At 48.6% G+C, this 23,638-nt stretch overlaps 2 protein-coding genes across 5 annotated transcripts; both read right to left on the bottom strand.

Annotated features, from left to right (window-relative positions):
• Window positions 1-3,944: 3,944 nt before the first annotated feature.
• LOC100278234 (uncharacterized) lies at window positions 3,945-6,836 on the bottom strand. Of its 2 annotated transcripts, none has more exons than NM_001151576.2 (4): window positions 5,965-6,578; window positions 5,649-5,851; window positions 4,974-5,046; window positions 3,945-4,396 (listed from the first exon to the last, which is right to left on the bottom strand). In NM_001151576.2, the coding sequence occupies exons 1-4, from the start codon at window positions 6,224-6,226 to the stop codon at window positions 4,215-4,217; spliced, it is 720 nt and encodes a 239-aa protein (NP_001145048.1). In that variant the 5' UTR covers window positions 6,227-6,578; the 3' UTR covers window positions 3,945-4,214. The 2 variants fall into 2 exon arrangements, with proteins under 2 accessions (NP_001145048.1, XP_008651254.1); XM_008653032.4 differs by having other exon boundaries at window positions 4,042-4,396; window positions 6,043-6,836.
• A 350-nt stretch (window positions 6,837-7,186) lies between these two features.
• Window positions 7,187-13,579, bottom strand: LOC100383529 (Acidic leucine-rich nuclear phosphoprotein 32-related protein). 3 transcript variants are annotated; one of them, XR_555509.2, is made up of 3 exons: window positions 10,929-13,579; window positions 8,985-9,344; window positions 7,187-7,738 (listed from the first exon to the last, which is right to left on the bottom strand). XR_555509.2 is itself a non-coding variant. In NM_001176177.1 (2 exons), exons 1-2 carry the CDS (start codon window positions 12,120-12,122, stop codon window positions 9,087-9,089), a joined length of 1,452 nt encoding a protein of 483 aa, NP_001169648.1. In that variant the 5' UTR covers window positions 12,123-12,200; the 3' UTR covers window positions 8,865-9,086. The 3 variants fall into 3 exon arrangements, 1 of the variants encoding a protein (NP_001169648.1); XR_004851264.1 differs by having other exon boundaries at window positions 7,187-7,655; NM_001176177.1 differs by lacking the exon at window positions 7,187-7,738 and having other exon boundaries at window positions 8,865-9,344; window positions 10,929-12,200.
• Between the last annotated feature and the right edge of the window lie 10,059 nt (window positions 13,580-23,638).

Below are 23,638 nucleotides of genomic sequence, written 5' to 3'. Positions count from 1 at the left end.
CGAGAACCAGCTAGCCGATATCTTCACTAAGCCTCTAGATGAGAAGACCTTTTGCAGGTTGCGTAGTGAGCTAAATGTCATAGATTCGCGGAACCTGGATTGAATTGTAGCATACATGTACTTATGCTTTTGATCATGTTCCTTTTTGCATTTGGTTGCGTTATTATGGTGCTCGAGTTGTAAAAAACACTCCCTGGACCTCACAAGATGCACATGTTTAGGGGGAGATGTGTTACAACTTGACCCTTTGAGACTAACCATATGCTTGAGTTTGCTTGATTTAGTCTCGAAGGAGAATTGAAAGGGAAAAGGTGGACTTGGACCATGAAAGACTTCCACTGCACTCCGATGAGAGGGTAACTTATTCCAAGTTCATCTCATGACATCTTATTGCCATTTGCTTTTAATTGAAGACTTTGGTGAGGCAATGGGGTTAAAAGGCCAAGATTAATCCCGTTTTGGTGCTTGATGCCAAAGGGGGAGAAAATAAAGGCCAAAGTGATAAATGGATCAGCTACCACTTGAGAGATTTTGAAAATAGTAGAATAGAGTTTTTGTTGTGTCAAAAGCTTTTATTGTCTTTTATTGTCAAAAGTTGGCTTCTTGTGGAGAAGTTTTGACTATGGGAAATAGGGGGAGTTTTTGAAATCTTTGATCAATCTCTTTTGGAATGACTCTCTTTATGCTTCAACATGTGTGTTTGACTTAGAGATAGAGATTTGAGTTTGATTTGCAAAAACAAACCAAGTGGTGGCAAAGGATGATCCATATATGCCAAAATTGAATAAAACTCAAATTTATTTTATTTGAAGTGATTTTGCACTTGTTCTAGTTGCTTTATGTTGTGTTGGCATAAATCACCAAAAAGGGGGAGATTGAAAGGGAAATGTGCCTTTGGACCATTTCTAAGTATTTTGGTGATTGAGTGCAAACACAAGTGCTTAAATGTGCCCATGGTTGAACAAAGTGCAAATCACAAGTAAAGGTATGTTTCTAAGCCTTAGTACATTGGTTTTGTGTACTAATATCTTGTCTAAGTGTTAGAAACAGGAAGAAGAAGAAAAGAAAAGAAGTGGAGAGTGGCTGTGTACAGCCAAAGGCTGTTTCGGGCTGGGGCACCGGACAGTGTCCGGTGCGCCAGACCAGCGTGGAGCAAACCAGCCGCTCTCGGGTTTTTCTCCGGCGACTTCGGCTAAAATTCACCGGACTGTCCGGTGTGCACCGGACTGTCCGGTGAGCCAACGGTCGGCCGGGCCAACGGTCGGCCGCGCGATCGGCGCGCGACACGTGGCCGAGCCAACGGTCGGAATGATACACCGGACTGTCCGGTGTGCACCGGACATGTCCGGTGCGCCAACTGTGCGCAGATCTGCATCAGAAAGCAACGGTCGGATGAGCTTTTATGGAAACAAATCGGGCACCGGACAGTGTCCGGTGTGCACCGGACTGTCCGGTGCGTCCGACGACAGAAGGCAAGGATAGCCTTCCAGATGTGTTCTCAACGGCTCCTAGCTACCTTGGGGCTATAAAAGGGACCCCTAGGCGCATGGAGGAGAATACCAAGCATTCCTTGAGCACTCTTGATCACTCACACATCAATCTCGCGCACTTGTTCGACATTCTAGTGATTTGAGCTCCGTTCTAGTGTGCTAGTCTTTTGAGCTCAAGTCTGGGTCTTGTGTGTGCGTATTCGCTGTGATCTTTGTGTCGTGTGTGAGTTGCTAATCCCTCCCTTGCTCTGTGATTCTCTGTGAACATCTTTTGTAAGGGCGAGAGGCTCCAAGTTGTGGAGATTCCTCGCAAACGGGATTGAGAAAAGAAAAGCAAGAACACCGTGGTATTCAAGTTGATCATTGGATCACTTGAGAGGAGTTGAGTGCAACTCTCGTCCGTTGGGACGCCACAACGTGGAGTAGGCAAGTTTTGTACTTGGCCGAACCACGGGATAACCACTGTGTCATCTCTGTGATTGGATTCTTGTGGTTATTGTGTTTTGACTCCTCTCTAGCCACTTGGCATAAACTGTGCTAACGCCTAATCAAGTTTTGTGGCTATAAGTTTAAGTTTTTACAGGATCACCTATTCACCCCCCCCCTCTAGGTGCTCTCACCCACCTGGACCCCCCTTGGGTCCACCCCTGTTTGTAGAATCAACCAACCAACAAAGTCCACGAAGGAGAACATAAAGACCTCGAAGGAGTAACCACTCCTCTGAGGCCTCAGGGGCTACACCCGACGGGTGCGCTCACACGCATCCATCGAAAAAAATCTACCAACTCTCAAAAAACCGGCAAAACACCCAGAAGGTTCAACGAAACCTCCAAGCGAGTGTCTACACTTCCTTGAAGGCTCGGGGGCTACTGTCGGGTAATGTAATTAGGGGTGCCCAGATCACAACCCAAAAGTGCCTAAACGTTTGAGTAAGAAAGGGTCATAAGCAAACACGCTCCAACCTTACCAAGGCACGCAGAACCTAAGTCGCGACTCACCCAAGGCCAACCTCGAGTGGGAAATGCATTCATGACTCGCCCGAGGCAAGCCTGAGGTGAGAAGCGCATTTCTAACTTGCCCGAGGGCGTCTCGAGCGACGCCCCAGGAGGTACACGCCTCGGCCAATCACTCCGATCCGGGGACGTGCGTCTGTACGATTATCTGCCCCGCTGAAGGTGTTAAAGTCAACAAAGAATGACACGATTAGAGTCTAATCTACCTTTACTGCCATGATGATGGTCAGGGCACGAATACGGTACACTATTCCCCCACTCTAATGACTGTTTCAACCACCGCGAGTGTGGCTACATGCGACATATAATCCCAGCCTCGGCCTCGAGAGAAATCTTCGCCTCGCCTAAGCTCGGCCTCGACCAACTGCCCCAACAGGAAAGCACGCGCATTAAATAATGCCACCTACTCTCATGCGAACCTCGCGGAAGACCATGCCAAGCACTGTTTCAACCACTCCGACTCGACACACTTGGAGAACATCTCATCTGCACCCTGTATAGGCTAGGGCTCGACCGTTTGCCCATGCTCCCGAACCTAGCCTCGGCTCTCTACCTAGTCAAAGGAACATGCTATTGGGATTGGGTGTCCTTCTCCTGATCAAAAGACGACACACGGACGAGGGCCACCCCGCCACCCATACCGCTACAGGGCTCGGACACATCTCCTCTGACCACAACAAACAACATGACAACCCTTGTACTCCTGGGCCTCCTCCTTGCGACTATAAAAGGAGGAGCCCGAGGCCTTCTATGGAGGACTCACGAGTCACGAGTCACGACTCACCTCACGCATAATGGGTGAGGATTTTGTCTCATATTTATACTCATGAGATAGTTTTTGTCCTATAACATAACCCTAAGGGCTAGTTTGGAAACTCCATTTTTTTCAAAGGATTCCTAATTTTATAAGGGAAAATGAACTAATTTCCCTTAGAAAAATAGAAATCCATTGGAAAACGAGGTTCCCAAACTAGTCCTAAATGAGATATTTCCTATGGGTTAGCGTTAGCGGGTATTAGGTTCCCATTACATCTCTATCCTCGGTCATAGATAGCTCGCACAATTGCAATGCATAAAGGTGCCCCTCTCCTTGGTAATTATATATCCCGCATTTCCATACAGTGCACGTGGACGCTTAAGGGTGCCGGGGTGCGTTTGGTTGCGGGACAGCCAGGACAGGGACGTCTTCTGACGTTCTCTCTCGTCCCTCCAATTTTGAGGCATAACTAGTTATAACAGTGAGATAGTCATGTCCTAACTCTTGACTCTGAATCAAATAATTTTATTTGATGTATTGTTCCATCTCGTCCTGTCATGTCATTGCAACTAAACGCGCTAAGATAATGGAGAAGGACTGGAGGGATAGAGTACGATAGACAGGTAGGATTGGCGATGATAATCTGCCATAGCTTTCAGATGGCACCCGTCGTAAATCTATTGGCTCCTCTCTCGTCGAAGAAAATGATTCCCAAAATCATTTGGAACCGAGCCGGCCCGGCCCACGAAGGTCAGGCCCACGAATTCTTATCTCACACCAGAAGAATAACGACGGTAGGTTTTTAACTGCTGAAACTGAAGTATCTGTGTTACATGTGTATGTTCACAGCAGATGAACTTTTACTAGCAGATGAACTTTACAGCGTTACATGTGTATGTTCACGGCAGCACCCTGTGTGTGTGTATGTGTATGCGTATGCGCCTGCGCAACCTACTACTTCGCGGCCTCCTCCTCCCCCTCCTCTTCCTTCCAGACCGGAAGGATGCCTTGCCCAGCCAGCCTCTTGTAGACCCAGAACACCACGTACTTGGCCGTTATCCTCTTCTCATCGATCAGGAACGGCTCGATGGTGCTCACTTCGTTGCTGTAGGACGATAGCGCAAAGCCCTTCGGTCCTGCATTGTTTGTTACGAGATCAGTGTGCGGTTTGCGCTAATTCAGTCAGCTGTTTTTTTTATCTTTATGGCTAGTTTGGCAACCCAGGGATTCTCATTTTTCTAAGGAAAATTAGTTTATTTTCCTTTGAAAAAAATAAGAATCCCTTAGAAAAATAAAAATAGAGTTGTCAAACTAGCCATTAGCGACAAAGGAATATAATGTGTGGGTTTACGTGCTACATATCCTACAGCAGAGTAGATGGCCACAAAACTGATGGTACCCATCTAGCTATGCTATACATCATTCAATAATCGGAAGGCATAGCTGAGCTCCTGCATTTTTTTTCCAAAGAGAATATGCATGGTAATGGCTAATGAGTAACAACGAAGGCTTTTATTCGCATTCTACATTGTTCTGCAAACCATGCGCTATTCTACATTCTTCTGTTGCTTAGAAAACAGGAATCTATATCCTAAACTACGAAAATAGTACGACGTTCTTCATGTCATGTAGTGTTCAGACTTCAGAGTAAGCATGTTAGTGCTTAAAAATGAAGGATATTCCTACTATCAGAAGTTTCAGAACAGTATATACCTGTGAGGTCTCCTTTTGGAAAGAAGGCCCAAAAATAATAAGGGACGTCGTTCTTTATGAAGGATCCCTCCAGCTGCAATCCATAAGCACTAGAAGGGTCAGTAATCTGCCGACTAATTTGTGGGAACGATCTCAAGTTTCTAAATGTACATGTACACCCAAACAAATGTTGGGTGTTTCGTGGAGGCAGTAGGAGATTGATGCAAGGTGAACACCAATAATTCAATATCATGCTTCTGTTTTTGCAAAAGAATACACTTGTGCCCACATAGAGGACGCATGGAATTTAAAAACGGTGTACGAGGCCATCACATTAGAGTAAACAGTTTATCACAAAGTATTGAGTGATATCATAGCATGGGCCGGACTGGATCACCATTTTGCTGATCAACTCCTCTTTTCTCCATTACAATTTACTGTGCTCAAGAAATTAATGAACTGCACAAACGCTACAGTTGACAAGTGAGTGGCATAAGCGAAGACAATTTCCCGCTCAGTATATACTGATATTTTAGCTACTCCTCTTGATGGTGATCTATGCTACATGGAATTTATTTCCTGTCCGCTAGAACAAATGCACAGTACCAATGCCACCAGTTTTTAGTAACTCAGGAACTAGTACGTTCACTAGCTCCAAGCATTCTGTATTTGAGTGATTAAGTACTGACTACTTACCGTGTTGTTTTGGAAGGCGAGCTGCACCTGGGACACGTCGTCCTCCGCCTCCAAGGCATCCTTCAGCGGTGGGATGATCTCCTGCTGCATCATCTCCGGCAGCGGCAGCGCCGCGGCCTTCTTTGGCTTGGCGGCCGCGGCCGGCTTCGCCGCCTCCGCTGTGGCCTCCTTGGCCCCGTCCGCGGCATCCTTCTTCTTGCTAACTTCAGGAAATCAAAATAGCAGCAGCAAACGATGCGTCAGCAATCGGGAGTACATACTGCATAGAAACAGGCTCACGCGTGCTGCGTGCAATCCAACATTTCTGAAGCGTTACCATGCCGATCTACGTCTCGAGAGAACTTATTCAGAAGAGATCCCACCCACCCCGCAATTAGGGTAGCAAGACCCGTACCAGTGGTGGAGGTGGACGACTCCTGCACGGCCGAGCACGAGGCGACGGCGCCGCCGCTACGGGCGCGGGGGAACGCGACGACGGGGGGCGCCCGCTTCCCGAATAGCGGCGCGGCCGAGCACCTGCACGCCGCGTGGCCAGCGGGGGCGCTCAGCCTCGGAGCGCGCAAAGGCTGAGGCGCCATGACCGTGAGCGTCCGCGAGGATCAGCGATCAAGCAAGCAAACCACCGACGGTTGTGTTTCACGATCGGCGGAGGGCTGGCAGCACGCGAATCAGACGGGCTGAGCTGACCGGTGCGCGCGATCAAGGCCCCCGGGGCACGCACGGAGGCGACAAAAAAGGAGATCGGCTAGAGGATGAGGCGGCTGGTTTTACCGGAGACGGCCAGACCGGACGGGGGTCCCTCGTGTAGTCTAGTGCAGCCGTGCAGGGGTGGCTCCTGTCCACTGGTTCAGTTGGACGGCAGTGGTTTGGCGCCACGCTATCTGATCGGCACCTGCACCTGCGGCTGCGGGCTGCAGCCTCACCGGCGCTGCACGGGTGCCTGTGAACCAGCCATTTCGTTCACGACCCGCAGCTTGAGGGGACGTGGCGGGTTTGCGTCGTGGCCCACGAGCTATGCGACCCGTCCGGTCGTCTTCGACGGTTTAGATTAGTCTGAATAAAGGGTTTGCTTACTGTCGTTTATTTATTGGATTGGGGTAGAAAAGGAGGTATCGAATAGCAACGCTTGCTTTCCAACAATAAAGCAATGGCTAAGAAAAATGTTGAATAGCAATACTACCCCAAATATTACACTGCGTCGCTAAACATTGGCCCACCTACAAAGCCACTCACGCCCAGGACCATACTTTATATTTTTAGTGCCAGTCAATGTCGATACAAGATCGAATTTGTGACTGCTATGCCAGCGGAGGCCCATCTTGAAGCGGTGGTGTGGGCTGTGGCGTCCCGTGATCGCTCTGGCCTTGCTTTCGGCACTGGCCCCCGCAAACAGCGCACCATCCCCGGCCCAAGTTATTTCCAGACCCGTTGGTTCATCGCTCTCCGCGTTCGGCTGCCGGGCTGCTACGCAGGTCCGCAACGCGGCCCGCCCCACCAGCTCCTGCCCAGGCCTAGTGTTCCACAGTACAAGGCTTCGCTTGTAATTGAAGTATTTTATTTAACCTTTCTCAAAATACGTACATTTATTTACATTCCCCACAACAGGCGGCCTAACGAAGGCGAGATGTGAAGGGAGAAAAGAAAATGAGGCATGGGCGGTACACGTCTTGCTAGTTGCTCCGTACCGACCCTTCTTCGCCCACGTCGTATTCCGCGTTGTTCTGCTCCCATCACGGGTATAGCGTGATGAGCTGTGGTGCCTGCCGCCGCCGTAATACTTCCGTCGCGAGTTGTCACCATTTCATACGACCGTCGACATAGACTCGGACCATACGCTCACAGCTGCTGGAGGATAGGCAGGTCGCAGGCGGAGAACCACGCCCACATGGAGGCCCGGCGCGATTGCCCCGTGAACCGGGTCCACGCCATTTATTTCCGTCCCGCTCGCGCAGGCAGGGATTCCGGTGGGAGCAACAACCGCGCCGTAACTTCGCGTAATTCCAAATCCTGAAATCCATCCACCCATGAACCACAAATCCATCCGCAGTCACCAAAGAGGGTACGCCCGCCGACCGCGACATCCCCCTGACCTGCGGGGCCACACCAACGCGCGGTACAGATTATTCAACGTGGCGGGTCCGGCAGAGGGGCAGTACCGTCATTAAACCGCGAAGTAAAGAAAGGTTGGCAAGGGTTTGCCCCATTTTGCCAGAGGCCGAGAAGCATCCGGCGGACGGGCTGAGGCATCTCGTGGGATCTTCCTTCGCACCCTCTCGCAACCCTAGACCCTGCCCCACCTCGAGCCACGCTCACCGACAACGTTGCGCTGCCCGCCACACAACCACCCGCGGGACCCACCCCACCAGCGCGCTCACGCCGCCGCTAGTCACGTTACCGCCCCCACCACCACCGCTACTGCCTACTCCCACGCCCGCCGACCCACCACCCACAAGGGGCCGGGTCCGCCGGGCCCTGTCATCCCATCCCCGCTAGCGCAACTTGCCAAAGCGAAAGGGAAACGAAAGCGGCTGCTGTACTGTCCTCTACTCCACCGCCATATCTCCCCGGCTCCTCGCGACAGATCAAACAAAGGGAGGTTGTTCCACTTCACTCTCCATCCAGCCCAGACCAACAACTGTATATTACTCGCCCAAGCCCGATTTCACCGCAAGAACAGAGCAACACACACCTGCACCTGGGGCCCGCTTGACAGTGACACAGAGAACGAGCCCCGCGATAGACCACGGGCAACACGACGCGACCACCGTGAACCCATAGACACGCTGCTGCTGAAGGCAGCAGGCTGAGAGCGAGCCTCCCCTGCCGAAAAAAAAGGCCTTAAAAATATACAGGCACTAGGAGCCCGGTTTGCCTCCATCGCTGCAACCACAGCCATTTCACCTATCTCAAAGCAGTAACCATAACAGAAAGCAATTCAGCCGATTGGAGGTGCAGTACCTCAAGAATTCAAATGGGGGCAACGGCTACCATGGGCATTTGAAAGGGGGGGCATTTCCCGGGCTTTCTTTTGGAGGGAAACTACAGTTTGTGCAACCCTACACGGCCAGTGCAACAGAAATTTCAAAGGATGGAGGGAAGCCCCACGGTTGCAACTACCATTTGAAAGTTGGAGGGAAAAATCGAACACAAAAGGGGGCTTGCCGGCAAGGTGAGAGACTGAAGAACCGAACTGGTTACCTACTGGCCTACTAGGCTACACAAGGTGTTTCTCTCCATTACCTCCTAAAATCTGCTATTCCAAGGAGGCAGAAGCTCTCTCTCAATTCAAAGTTTTTACAAGAAAAAACAATTAAAAAGAAGACAGGGGAAACCCACCATATTTCTGTTCCTGCTGCCTCCTCCTGCTGCTGCTGATCTTGCTGCTTACTTCTAGCTGAAGAAGGGGGAGGGAGGGATCCATGTACATTGGCTGCTCCATCACTTGTGCTTGAAGGGCCTCAAGTCCTCAACACCGTCATCCTCACTGTCATCACCACTGCCTGACAGATCATCATCATCTCTCTTCCGCTTGGCTCCATGCGAGGATGAAGGCTGATCTGTGGCCCCATCATCATCGTTGTCGACTTCTTCCTTGTCCTCGTCAGCATCATCAGGGTCAACTCCATCTAATTCACTTCCAATAGCCATGGCTTGAGGCTGAGCGATTGGTTGCACAAGATATTCAGTATCTTCATCCTGAAGATAAAATTTTGCAATAAACCTTAATTAGAACCGAATTTCTTACTCCATGCCATGAAAGAAATCTCTCAAAAACTCAAACAAAAAAAATATTGTTAGAATGGACTGGAAGTGGAATGCAGATGGCCATAAATATAGACCAGATTCCTTTGTACAGAAGGCCCAGCAACTCAAGTTTTGGCAAACATGCAGATAATCAATTCTAAGCAAAAAAAAAAAACCAGATAGCATTGAGAAAACAGAATACTAATAGGCAATCTTATATACAGTACAGTTCAGGAATACTTGTTCAACATGTACCAAAAGAACCACCATCACAAGTTCACAGGCAATCCAAGATTAAGGCAACAAAATACTAAACATACACCATCGCAAGAATGATCGCATGAAATATTTTGGAGAAAAAAAACTAGATAACAAGTAGATATAGAGCTTGTTAGGGATTCGGACAATCTTTAAAGATGATGACAAGCAGGTAGTTAAGAATAGCATTTATTTAAAAAGCAACCAGTTCATGGCAGAGGCACCATTTTAATGAGCAAAGCAGTCATAAAATCTTTTGATTACACAGATTAGCAGATTTCAAAGGAACATATTATGGTAAAACGCATGGCAAGAAGAACATATATGCATTGACATGTTCAGGCACAACTCCATCAGTATTTCATCTACCATCTGAAGATGGGCAGATGACATAGGCGCGGCACAAAGTGCTCAAGTTCATCAAGAACTCCTTAAGGGCTTGTTCGGTTCGCTCGCAATCCATGTGGATGGAGTGGGTTTAAATCCCAAGCAAGTCAAATTTCTTCTTAATTTTTTTCAATCACATCCAATCCATGTGTAATGGGAATAACCGAACAAGGCCTAATGTGGTCATCACCACAAATCACAAACAATAAAAAATCTTAAACAGTAATATGGACAAGAGTGCAAAAATACAGTTGCATTGCACGAAGGGGGATATCCTAAAAATTCTAACCTCACTAAAACAGGAATAATTCACAACAGACGCATGCCAAAAAAATATGCATAAACAGATAATAGCCAAAAGGCTCTTTAAACCAAATGCATCAAGATCTATGATTGCCAAATGTAAATGCACACGAGCTAATCATCCAGCAGATCATAGACAAACAAATAAAATTTACAGACTTCCAAAACCAACATACTAATACCCCAGTCATTGTCATTTTAGGCCATACCACCATATCTACAGTTCACTAGGTATAAAAAGTTCAGATTTACCAGCACTGACTATACGCAGATAGAAGTTATAATAAAATTATTAAACCGCAGGAAAATATGCTATAGATGTGTTCAGCAACCGCCACGGTGCTCTACAGCTCTCCCGGATGATCCTAGGCAGCTCACTAGCAGATACAAGAGCAACACCGTGACAAATTAATTTCGCTAAGAGCCAACTTTCACAATACTATACTAAAAAAACAAAATGCATGTTATGTCATCTGCAGTGATATAAACAAATAGATAACCGTAAAAAGATTAACAACTGAGTAAACAGGAAATTGCAATAAATGGAAAAGCACTTGAAACGCCTGCAAGAAAATCAATGTGATATACCTCATCATCCGCATCTGCGTCGTCTTCGTCGTCATCATTCCCCACCTCCAATCCCTCCTCATCCTCTTCACCAATCTCACCATTTTCATCCTCATCGTCCCCTTCTCCATGTTCATGCCCATCTATCTCTTCTCCTTCATCCTCGCCTGTCATCATGGCAACCCTACCACTGCTCTGTGGCTCCGCCTCTTCACCTTCATCCTCAACCTCCTCCTCTTCTTCATCATCTTCGTCCTCATCCTCTTCTTCCTCATCCTCCTCCACGCCATCTTCCTCCTCGTCACTACTTGGTACATCATGCACCTCCACAACAGCATCCTCGTCATCAACATCCTCATCAATCTCCTCCCCCAAATCCTCCTCCTCAAAGTCATCGTCGTCGTCGTCATCTTCCTCCACGTCCTCATCCTCCTCGCCACGGGCTTCGCCAGCAGCCGCGACACGAAACCCGTTTGCGCCATGGCTGTGCTCGACACCACCGTTCGGGATGACCTCGTCAGCGTCGCTCTCCTCCTCGTCCACATCGATCACCCCATTCACCTCCACCGGGTGCGAGGGCACGCCCGCGCGCGCATGGGCGACGCCGCCGTTCGCTACCTCGCCGCTCCCAGGGTCTTCCTCGTCTTCTTCATCTTCGTCATCATCGTCGCCATCGCCCTCGCCATCGCCCTCGCCGTCGTCATCGTCGTCATCGGACTCGGGGCGCTCGTTCTCGTCGGCATCCATCTTGTCCAGGTATTTGAGCGTCCGGATCATCTCGAAGACCCTGGATCTGTAGTCCTTGACACGGGTAACGGGGCACTCGTAGAGGTCGAGCGAGACGAGGCGCAGGTCGGCGAGTGGCGCGAGGTCGTCAACGTCCTGGATGCGGTTGTTGCTGAGGTCGAGGTCCCGCAGCGAGGACAGGCCAGCGGCGACGAGGTGGTCGAGACCGCCGGCGATGCGGTTGTCGGAGAGGGTGAGCCGCGTGAGGTTCCGCAGCCGCGGGAAACCCTCGAGCGACGTGACCCCGACGCCAGCGATCGAAAGGTGCTCCAGGCTCTGGTGCCGCTCCAGTATCTCTGCCGCCGGCAGCCGCCCGTGCGTGCACTTGACGGCGCCGTCAAGCGTCAGGCTCCGCGCCGGCGACGAGCTCCCCTCGCCGCCGGCGTGCAGCGCCGCCTCCACCGCCCGCTCCCATGCCTCGTCCACCATCTCTTCTTCCCCCTTCTGCCAGTAATAAATTATTAATTGTTTTTTTTCCACGGAAGTGTTTGGATGCGAGGGGATTTGAAATACAGAGTGATCTTATACGGGGTGGGTGTTTTCCTCGCCATTGGGGGAAGAGGGGAGCGGTTCACGGGGCGCGCCCTGGACCAGGCGCAGGGAGGTTGGCTAGTGGGTCTCGCGCGCGGCCAATGCGAGTGCTCGGATCGAGAGGCGCGGATCGCTGACGTGGCGGTATCCGAGGGGCGTGTGTTTCTTTTGAGAGGGGGTGGGTGGAGAGCGGGCCGGAGAGCGGGAGAGACGTGGTGGGCTGGATGATGCCAAAAGCATCTTTTTCTCCTGCCTTGTTTTTCTTTTTTTTTCGTCTCTGTTTTTTTAGCACGAGATATTATTAGTTAATTGCTGGGCCCAGGCGTACCTCGGGTTTGGGTATTGGACATCACTGACAGAGCTGGCCAAGATATATGGGCCCACAGTGGAAGTGGCTTGATAGCAAACAGTTCAGAAATAGACAGCTCTGAGCCGAGTACCGTGCGATTACATCGAGGCAGCGTAGGCCGTCGGATTGGTGTGGACTTGCGTCTAGTTTCTTCTGCCTACCCTTTACCCGGTGCGGTGGAGTAGAGGGCCGCGCAGACTGGCAGTGGGGCCCCCGGAGGGCGGCTGGCCCTGACAGTTTGGCACTAGTTGATGTGGATCCGGCTCAGCGTTGGACTGGTCTGCAGTGGCGACGGTTTGGGGAACACGGCACGTCCCGGGTTGAGAGTTGAGAGTTGAGAGGATCTTTGCAGGGGTGTTATAAAATATTATATTTGTGATCAATTCAAGGGGTGCGACAGATGATTCTTAAGGATACATTTTTTGACAATGTACTCCTTCATATATATATAAATATAATCTCTGTTGTAATAAAGGAAAAACTGTCATTTGCACTATTCTCTCGAATCTCGTTTTCACTGAACTGTAATACGTTATCAGCACTGCTCGTGATAACAGAGAGAAGTTGCGGTTGGAGGGAAGAACAGAAGGGGAAGAACACTCGCTGTTTTTGACAAGATTGGAGGGCTCGGCCTCTAGAACGACAGGAATGTATGGAATCTATCGTTCCTCTTTGCGCTCGGCCTCTAGTACTTTGTTGTGTCGCAGGTTACCAAGATAATTAGAGACGAGGGGGCAGGTTGTTGTGCTTGCAAGTATCTGTTGCAGATGTTGTTCATGCCTAATGTTGATGCCCCTTTTTTCATACTGTTGTGTTTGGATGGTGTACCACCACTGTTTTACAACAGTTTGGCCCTTGGAATTGCTACTGCTAAAACTTCGTTCCTCTGAGAAGACCTTTTGTTTTTGCATTCCCAACCGAGACAGCGAAGTACTTGTATTATTACATTGTGTTTGTAACATATGTATTTGGTGTAGGAAAATAAAGAAACTGCATTGCCCGTTCTTGTTCCATCCGTATTTCATTATTTGTTGAGGACCTGCTTGCGATCTTTCTCAATTTTGGTGTCTTTTTTACTGTTGTATCTCACACGGTTGAATCACGAAGGCCCAATCTTTGAAACGTCTGTCACATGTTTAAATGTTTGAAAATTTAATGGTTCTATGCATTCATAATTGGTATAAATCTTAGGGTTGGGAATCAGATACGTTCTATATACGTAGCCAAATCAGCTTTTGTTACAAGAAAAATACAATACAATATCGCTACTGCGCTTCAGATGCTTGAAAAAGTATTAGGGTTTCAAGTGACTCGCTTGTGCTCCATGAAGTTAGAAAATTGCCAATCTACCTTGTTTGGTTTGTTTGGAATTGCTGAAAACGCACCATTGTATTAGGTTTGTTCTTTTCAACTGCTAGTGAGGTTTTAGGCATTGTGTCATTAAAGGTATTTAGTATGAGCTGCAGACACCGTACTTGAGCACCAACTGGGCAATACAAAGTCGTCAGACGCAATCATGCATGTCATCCACCTCTGCATGAGCTACAGACTCGTGAACTACAAGCCTTAATCACAGTCACACCTACAGTCCAAAATAAATGCTCAACCAACCAACCCACACTGCTCCTACGTCGTGCTATATCAATGCATTGGACCATTTTACAATTTAGTTTTAAATATTTTCTAATGATAAAAGGTTTTGATGGAGCCAGTCGTATTGAACCGTGAAAGAGTTGCATTGGACAAGAAAAAAGGATGGCTATGTAAGTTATATTATAAACAATAGTTAACACAAGATTTTGCTATCAAATTTATGAATGTTATTTAGTCGCATGTTTAATATAGCTTCAAGTTGTTCGACGACTATAGCGATACATATTTTTATGGGCTACAACGGAAGTATAGTATTGTCGCTCGAGTTGAAGTTAAATTCCCGATGGAACCACGTTATCGTGACAGGCAACATTACATTTTGTGTGACATCAATGCAAGACTCATACAAGCGCGGAATAGTGTGCTGATGGGGCACAAGGGTAACACATGCTCAGGTCTTAACTTGTTTAGCTTCCGAGCAAACTTTCTCCATACCTCCAAGAAACTATAAGATTCGATCAGATATGTGTCGATGCTCATCTCAGCGTACTCCCGTTGCAACGCACGGACACACACCTAGTAAAATATTATATTTGTGATCAATTCAAGGGGTGCGACAGATGATTCTCAAGGGATACATCTTTTGAGAATGCACTCCTTCATATGTATATAAATATAATCTCTGTTGTAATAAAGGAACAACTGTTATTTGCACTATTCTCTCGAATCTCGTTTTCACTGAACTGTAATACGTTATCAGCACTGCTCGTGAGAACTGAGAGAAGTTGCGGTTGGAGGGAAGAACAGAAGGGGAAGAACACTCGCTGTTTTTGACAAGATTGGAGGGCTCGGCCTCTAGAACAACAGGAATGTATGGAATCTATCATTCCTCTTTGCGTTCGTCGTTTGAGTGAAGAACTTAAGGGGTGTTTGGTTTGATAAATCACTCCATCCAAAATGAGATGGTGCATCATGGGTCCATTCCAAATTTGGTGGGATGACCACATTCCCCATATTAGTACTAACTAACTATGAGTGATGAGGTGGTGATGGATCAAATCATTCCATTCCACAAACCAAACAAAAAAATAAGGAGTGGGAAAATAATGGACTAGCTTATTCCTCAAACCAAACACATAGTTAGTGACGTCGATGACGTTGTCCGACGACGATCGGCCATGGCGGTTCGCACCTGCTCGGGAGCGGTCGTAACTACATGGGCGCGCTCGCCGGCATGAGCGTGACCCGGCGCAGGCGCTCGGCCCCGGACCGGGCGCGCGTCCCTGGCCACAGGCACTCGGCCCAGCGTGGCGTGCGGCACGAGTGCACGGCCTCGACCACGGGCGCTCGGATCCTCTGCGCGAGTGAGCGCGACCCGGCCACGCGGGCCGTCGGCGCGGATTCGACAACGGCGGGCGTGGCCGGCCTCGGCCTCGGCCACCCAACGGCGCGGGCACACGGCACCAGCCACGGGCGCGGCCCTGGCGGCGGCACTGAAAGTCGTCTAGAGGGAGGGTGAATAGGCGAAACCTGAAATTTATAAACTTTAAACACACACTAAGGCTGGGGTTAGCGTTCGAATTAAATGGGAGTGTGGAAGATTGTTTCTCTTGCTAGGAGTTGCTCAAATTGATGGGTATAACTTTGGAAGCAAACTCAAATCAATATTAGTAAGGAAACCTTAGAGAGAGGAAATAGGGAAAACAAATCAATCAAGAACAACAAGTGAACACGGTGATTTGTTTTACCGAGGTTTGGTTCCAAAGAACCTAGTCTCCGCTGAGGAGGCCACAAAGGTCGGGTCTATTCCAACCATTTCTCTCTCTCAATCGGTCACACAGACCAGCCGAGGCTTCTTCTTAATCACTTGGGTCACTAAGACCCCGCAAGGATCACCACACACTTAGGTGTCTCTTGCTAGCTTTACAAAGCACTTAGAGAATTAAGAATAGAAAGGAGAAAGCAATCCAAGCAACAAGAGCAACAAAAAGAACACAAAACAACCTCTTCTCAAGTCACCAATGAATTGAGTTGATTTTGAGACCTGGAGAAGATTTGATTTTTTGAATGTGTCTTGGAGTGAATGCTATTGCTCTTGTATTGAATATGAACTTCAGAAAACTTGGATGCCATTGAAAGAGGTGGTTGGGGGTGTTTATAGCCTCCAACTACTTCCTAGTCGTTGGCTGTTTTTGCTATCGATGGGCACACCGGACAGTCCAGTGGAGCACTGAATAGGGCATTGTTCACTCTCTGGTGCGTGCCACATCAACACATCGTTGGGGTTTGGAGCGGTTGACTGTTGGAGTCCTTTGTTCTATAGTTGCACCGGACAATCCGGTGCCTCTGACTTCTGACGCACACTGTTCACTTTGGTAGTCGACCATTGGTGTCAGGTTACCATTGCTCCGCTGGCTCACCGGACATGTTCGTGCACACCGGACATGTCCGGTGATTTATAGTGGAGCGCACCCTAGGAAAACCCGAGAGTGGCCAGTTCGAGTGGAGCTCGGTCTAGGGCACCGGACACTGTCTGGTGCGCCACTTGCAGCACACTCTCAAGTTGTTGCTCCAATCTTTGTTGAGTCCCCAACTTCATTTCTTTCTTGGTTTGTGTTTGAACCTTGTGCACCTGAGATAAAAGATATCTAGGCAAACTAATTAGTCCATGTGGTTTATAATGGACGTCAACCACCAAAATCGATTATAGGAAATGATTAAGCCCATTTCCCTTTCAATCTCCCCTTTTTTGGTGATTGATGCCAACACAAACCAAAGCAAATATAAAGTGTAGAAATGTAACTAGTTTGCAATTATGATTGATGTGCATAGGTTACTTAGATTTAAACCAAATGAAAACTTTATACATATGTCTAAGAATAAACGTGGTTGCTTTCTTGTATTTAACATTTTGGACCACATTTGCACCACTTCCTTGTTTTTGCAAATCTTTTGGGAAAATCTCTTCAAATTCTTTTGCAAATAGCCAAAAGTAAAAGAATATGATTTCAAGAAGCATTTTTAAGATTTGAAATTCCTCCCCTGTTTCAAATGATTTTCCTTTGACTAAATAAAAAGCTCCCCCTGAATAAATTCTCCCTTTAGCTTTCAAGAGGGTTTTTGAAATGATTTCTCTTTTTGAAACAGATACCAAATGAAATTGTACCAACTGAAATTTTTATACTAATTGAAAATTTTAAACCAAATGAGATATCAATCGAAAATTTTGAGATTAACTGAAATATCAATTGAAATAATTTCTTCCTTTAGTTTTTGAAAAATTTAAATGGTGGTGCGGTCCTTTTGCTTTGGGCTTAATACTTTCTCCCCTTTTGGCATTAATCGCCAAAAACGAAGAACTTGAGAGCCCTTTTGAATTCTCCCCTTTTGGGTCCTATTTTCTCCCCCTTTGGTAAAAGAAATATGAGTGAAGGTTTATACCAATTGAGAGTTTCCTGAGTAACGGTAAACGATAAATGATACCGTCAGAGCTGGAGTGGAAGCCTTGTCTTTGCTGAGTACTCCATTTCCCTTTCAATTTAAGACTAATCATAGAAAAACAATTGAACACACATTAGTCTTAACCTTGGCACAAGAAGAATAAGAAATATGCATTTGTACCATATGAAAAAGATATGATCAAAGGTATATGAAAGTCGCCTAGAGGGGGGGTGAATAGGGTGAATCTGAAATTTACAAACTTAATCACACCTACAAGCCGGGTTAGCGTTAGAAATGTAAACGAGTCCGAGAGAGGGCGTGAAAACAAATCGCAAGCGAATAAAGAGTGAGACACAAGGATTTGATTTACCGAGGTTCGGTTTTTGCAAACCTACTCCCCGTTGAGGTGGTCACAAAGACCGGGTCTCTTTCAACCCTTTCCCTCTCTCAAACGGTCCCTCGGACCGAGTGAGCTTCTCTCCTCAATCAATTGGGAACCAAACTTCCCGCAAGGACCACCACACAATTGGTGTCTCTTGCCTTGATTACAATTGAAATGATCGCAAGAAAGAATGAGAAAAAGAAGCAATCCAAGCGCAAGAGCTCAAATGAACACAACAAATCTCTCTCACTAATCACTAAAGTTTTGTGTGGAGTTGGGAGAGGATTTGATCTCTTTGGCGTGTCTTGTATTGAATGCTAGAGCTCTTGTAAGTAGTTGGGAGGTGGAAAACTTGGATGACTTGAATGTGGGGGTGGTTGGGGTATTTATAGCCCCAACCACCAAACTAGCCATTTGGTGGAGGCTGCTGTCGCATGGCGCACCGGACAGTCCGGTGCGCCACCGGACACTGTCCGGTGCGCCAGTCACGTCACCTGGCCGATGGGTTCTGACCGTTGGAGCTCTGACTTGTGGGCCCGCCTGGCTGTCCGGTGGTGCATCGGACAAGCCCTGTAGGCTGTCCGGTGTGCCACCCGCGCGTGCCTTGCTCCTCTGCACGCGCAGGCGCACATTTAATGTGTTGCAGTCGACCATTGCGCGCGAAGTAGTCGTTGCTCCGCTGTCACACCGGACAGTCCGGTGTGCACCGGACACTGTCCGGTGAATTATAGCGGAGCGGATTCCCGAAGCTGGCGAGTTCAGAGTTGCTCTCCCTTGGAGCACCGAACACTGTCCGGTGGTGCATCGGACAGTCCGGTGAATTATAGCGGAGCCCTCTGAAAATTCCCGAAGGTGAAGAGTTGGGCGTCGAGTTCCCTGGTGCACCGGACACTGTCCGGTGGTGCACCGGACAGTCCGGTGCGCCAAACCAGGGCACACTTCGGTATACTTGGCTCCTTTGATTTGAACCCTTTTCTTGGTCTTTTTATTGGCCTATTGAGAACCTTTGGCACCTGTCGAACTTATAAACTAGAGCAAACTAGTTAGTCCAATTATTTGTGTTGGGCAATTTCAACCACCAAAATCAATTAGGAAATAGGTGTAAGCCTAATTCCCTTTCAATCTCCCCCTTTTTGGTGATTGATGCCAACACAAACCAAAGCAAGTATAGAAGTGCATAATTGAACTAGTTTGCATAATGTAAGTGCAAAGGTTACTTAGAATTGAGCCAATATAAGATATGCATGGATTGTTTCTTTAATTTTAATATTTTGGACCACGCTTGCACCACATGTTTTGTTTTTGCAAATTCTTTTGTAAATTCTTTTCAAAGTTCTTTTGCAAATAGTCAAAGGTAAATAAATAAGATTTTGAGAAGCATTTAAAAGGAGGGTGACCCCCTTGAAAGGCAACCATGTCTTCGCGCTCCCCTTATGCATCGCGTCTTTCCACCTTCCGAGCCTCCGGATGGGGGACACTCGCAGTTCTTCCGCCTTGTCGTTGGAGGAACACAACTTCGCGGAAGTTGGTACTTTCAGCCATCGTTCGGCTTCAAGGATTTTCATCAGGCAGCCCAGCCGCATCCCCTCGCCGGTGGTCACCCAAGACGGTGACCACCAGTTCGATGGTGGGGAGAAGCGAGCCAGGCTGCGATCTTGGTCCCGCCCTCAGCTTCAAGGATCTTCATCATCCTGGCTGGGGCGGAGGCCGGGCTGAGCTGGAGCTCTACCTCCCGCGCGGGTTCGTGGGTCACCTTCTCCCTCAGCATTCAAGGGAGAGGGCGCTCACCGGCCTAGCGGGAGGGTCGGACTTCGACAACGCGGGGCTGGTCGACGGCGAGCGTCGTCAGCTTCAACGTGTTGGGCTCGCTGGCTCAGCTGGCTCTGGCTCGGCTCCCGGTGCCCCCTCCCGCCGCAAGAGCGGTTGTCGCGCCGCGCGCACCGGAGGACCGCCCAAGACGTCGCGCGCTGCTAGGGCGGCGTTCGTGTTATGGGGCTGTCCTGCCTTTGCCCCGGTACGACGCTTCTACGCGGAGGTCGGTGCTCCGCTCGTCCGGGAGGATCCGAGTGGGGATCTGCCGGTGGGCAGATGGCTTCCGTCGTCGGCGCTGAGGTGGTGGCGGCTGAAGAAGTCCTCGTCGCCGACGGGATCACCGCTACCATCCGCGCTCCGGGCCTCCGGCTCTTTGGCTTTGATAGCTTGTCCTCGCCCCTCGAGCGGAGACGTGGGCGAGGGCATTGTTGCAGCGGCGTCCGCCCTGAGGCCATCGCTGCTGCAGTTCGGCCACCTAGAGCGGAGGTCGTTGTCGCTGCTGCTGGAGCGGGCGGCGGTGGGCCACCTGGAGCCTTATCGCCCCGCGGGCCCTCCAATGTGGGGGGTTGTTCGTACCCACGGAGGCGGAACCGGAGTTCCGTTTGTAATGGCACCTTGAGTGCCGATGTCTTGTTCATTGTGGCTGTCGGGGCCTGAACATGTATGTATTTTCGGCACGGAGCCGTGTTTTTTCCTCATTTCGAGCACTAGGACTCGCTTGTCGGCTAACTGAACCGCTTAACCAAGTGTGAGTTGCCTCGTGCGAAGGTGACGAGTGAGGTATCCGTATCCTGGAGGCATAGGAGTCCCTTGGCTTGGTCGGCCTAGCCGCCCGAGGCTTCTCTTGCTTAGTTTAAGGAAACCCTCGGCCGCTCTTCGATGAGCCGAGGCCGGAGGCAGCGGTGCCAGCATGGACAGAGGCAGAGTTGGATCAAAAAGAAGACTTCATCGGCCGGAGCCTGGCCGGGTGAGAGCACCTAGAGGGGGGGTGAATAGGTGATCCTGTAAAACTTGAAAACTTAAGCCACAAAAACTTGGTTAAGCGTTAGCACAGTAAATGCCAAGTGGCTAGAGAGGAGTCTCAACAAAACACAATAACCACAAGAAATCAATCACAGAGATGGCACGGTGGTTATCCCGTGGTTCGGCCAAGACCAACGCTTGCCTACTCCACGTTGTGGCGTCCCAACGGACGAGGGTTGCAATCAACCCCTCTCAAGCGGTCCAAAGACCCACTTGAATACCACGGTGTTTTGCTTGCTTTTCTCAATCCCGTTTGCGAGGAATCTCCACAAACTTGGAGCCTCTCGCCCTTACACTTGAAGTTCACAAAGAAGCACGGAGTAAGGGAGGATTAGCAACGCACACAAGACACAAGAATCAGAGTGTCAACACGCACACAAGTCACAACAAGAGCTCGCAACACAACTCAATGAGTTCACAACTCCACTAGAGCTCTATATGCTATCACAATGAAACAAATGCGCGGAATCGAGGTCTTGGTGCTTAGGAATGTTGTAGGAATGCTTGGTGTCCTCCTCCATGCGCCTAGGGGTCCCTTTTATAGCCCCAAGGCAGCTAGGAGCCGTTGAGAGCAATCTGGGAAGGCAATTCTTGCCTTCTGTCGCGTGGCGCACCGGACAGTCCGGTGCACACCGGACACTGTCCGGTGCCCGATTTCTTTCCTTAACTGGCGCAGCCGACCGTTGGCAGCCAGAGAGCCGTTGGCGCACCGGACATGTCCGGTGCACACCGGACAGTCCAGTGCCCCCTTCTAGCCGTTGGCTCAGCCACGTGTCCCGCGCAGATCGCGCGGCCGACCGTTGGCCCGGCCGACTGTTGGCTCACCGGACAGTCCGGTGCACACCGGACAGTCCGGTGAATTATAGTCGTACGTCGCCGATGAATTCCCGAGAGCGGCCACTTCGCTCGAACCAGCCTGGCGCACCGGACACTGTCCGGTGCACCACCGGACAGTCCGGTGCTCCCCGACTGAGCAGATTCTTGGCTGTCCGAGCCAAGACATTTCCAATTGGATTTTTCCTGTTTCCAGCACTTAGACACAATACATTAGTCCATAAAACAATGTACTAAGTCTGAGAAACATACCTTTATCCTTGGTTTGTACTTTGTCCACCATTTTACATTTAAGCACTTGTGTTGGACACTAAATCACCAAAATACTTAGAAATGGCCCAAGGGCACATTTCCCTTTCAATCTCCCCCTTTTTGGTGATTTATGCCAACACAATATAAAGCAAGTAGAACAAATACAAAATTAATTCAAATAAGAACTCAAATTGTTTTGGTTCAATTTTGACATATATGGATCACCCTTTGCCACCACTTGGTTTGTTTTTGCAAATCAAACTCAAATTTCTATCTCTAAGTCAAACACACATGTTGAAACATAAAGAGAGTCATTACAAGAGAAATTAATTCAAGATTTCAAAAACTCCCCTTTTTCCCATAATCAACATTTCTCCCCACAAGAAGCCAACTTTTGACAAGAGAGACAATAAAGAGTTTTGACAAACCAAAAGCTCTATTCTATATTTTCAAAATCTCTCAAGTGGTATCTCTCAAGTGGTAGCTGATCCATTTATCGCTTTGGCCTTTATTTTCTCCCCCTTTGGCATCAAACACCAAAACGGGATCAATCTTGGCCCCTTGAACCCCATTGCCTCACCAAAATCTTCAATAAGAATGCAAAGGCAATAAGAGGACATGAGATGAACTTGGAATAAGTTACCCTCTCATCGGAGTGCAGTGGAAGTCTTTCATGGTCCAAGTCCACTTTTTTCCTTTCAATCCTTCTTTGAGACTAAATCAGCAAACTCAAGCACATGGTTAGTCTCAATGGGTCAAGTTGTAACACATCTCCCCCTAAATATGTGCATCACTTTGCAACGGACTTGTGAGGTCCAGGGAGTGTTTGGACAACTTGAGCACCATACTAAGCAACAAAATGCATAGGGAACATGATCAAAGGCATAAACACATGTATGCTAAAAATCAATCCAAGTTCCGCGAATCTAAGACATTTAGCTCACTACGCAACCTGCAAAAGGTCTTCTCATCTAGAGGCTTGGTAAAGATATCGGCTAGCTGATTCTCGGTGCTAACATGAAACACTTCGATATCTCCCTTTTGTTGGTGGTCTCTCAAAAAGTGATGCCGGATGTCTATGTGCTTTGTGCGGCTGTGTTCAACAGGATTTTCCGCCATGCGGATAGCACTCTCATTATCACATAGGAGTGGGACTTTGCTCAGATTGTAGCCAAAGTCCCTGAGGGTTTGCCTCATCCAAAGTAGTTGCGCGCAACACTGTCCTGCGGCAACGTACTCGGCCTCAGCGGTGGATAGGGCAACGGAAGTTTGTTTCTTAGAGTTCCATGACACCAGGGACCTTCCTAAGAATTGGCACGTCCCCGATGTACTCTTCCTATCGACCTTACATCCAGCATAGTCGGAGTCTGAATATCCAATCAAGTCAAAGGTAGACCCCTTTGGATACCAGATCCCAAAACAAGGCGTAGCGACTAAATATCTAAGAATTCGCTTCACAGCCACTAAGTGGCATTCCCTTGGATCAGATTGAAATCTAGCACACATGCATACGCTAAGCATAATATCCGGTCTACTAGCACACAAATAAAGTAAAGACCCTATCATAGACCGGTATGCTTTTTGATCAACGAACTTACCTCCTTTGTTGAGGTCGGTGTGTCCGTCAGTTCCCATCGGCGTCTTTGCGGGCTTGGCGTCCTTCATCCCAAACCGCTTTAGCAAGTCTTGCGTGTACTTCGTTTGGGAGATGAAAGTGCCATCCTTGAG

Source organism: Zea mays, chromosome 7 (genome assembly GCF_902167145.1).
Source record: "Zea mays cultivar B73 chromosome 7, Zm-B73-REFERENCE-NAM-5.0, whole genome shotgun sequence".
Classification (NCBI taxonomy): Eukaryota; Viridiplantae; Streptophyta; class Magnoliopsida; order Poales; family Poaceae; genus Zea; species Zea mays.
This window is presented reverse-complemented; position numbering and strand designations above follow the sequence as displayed.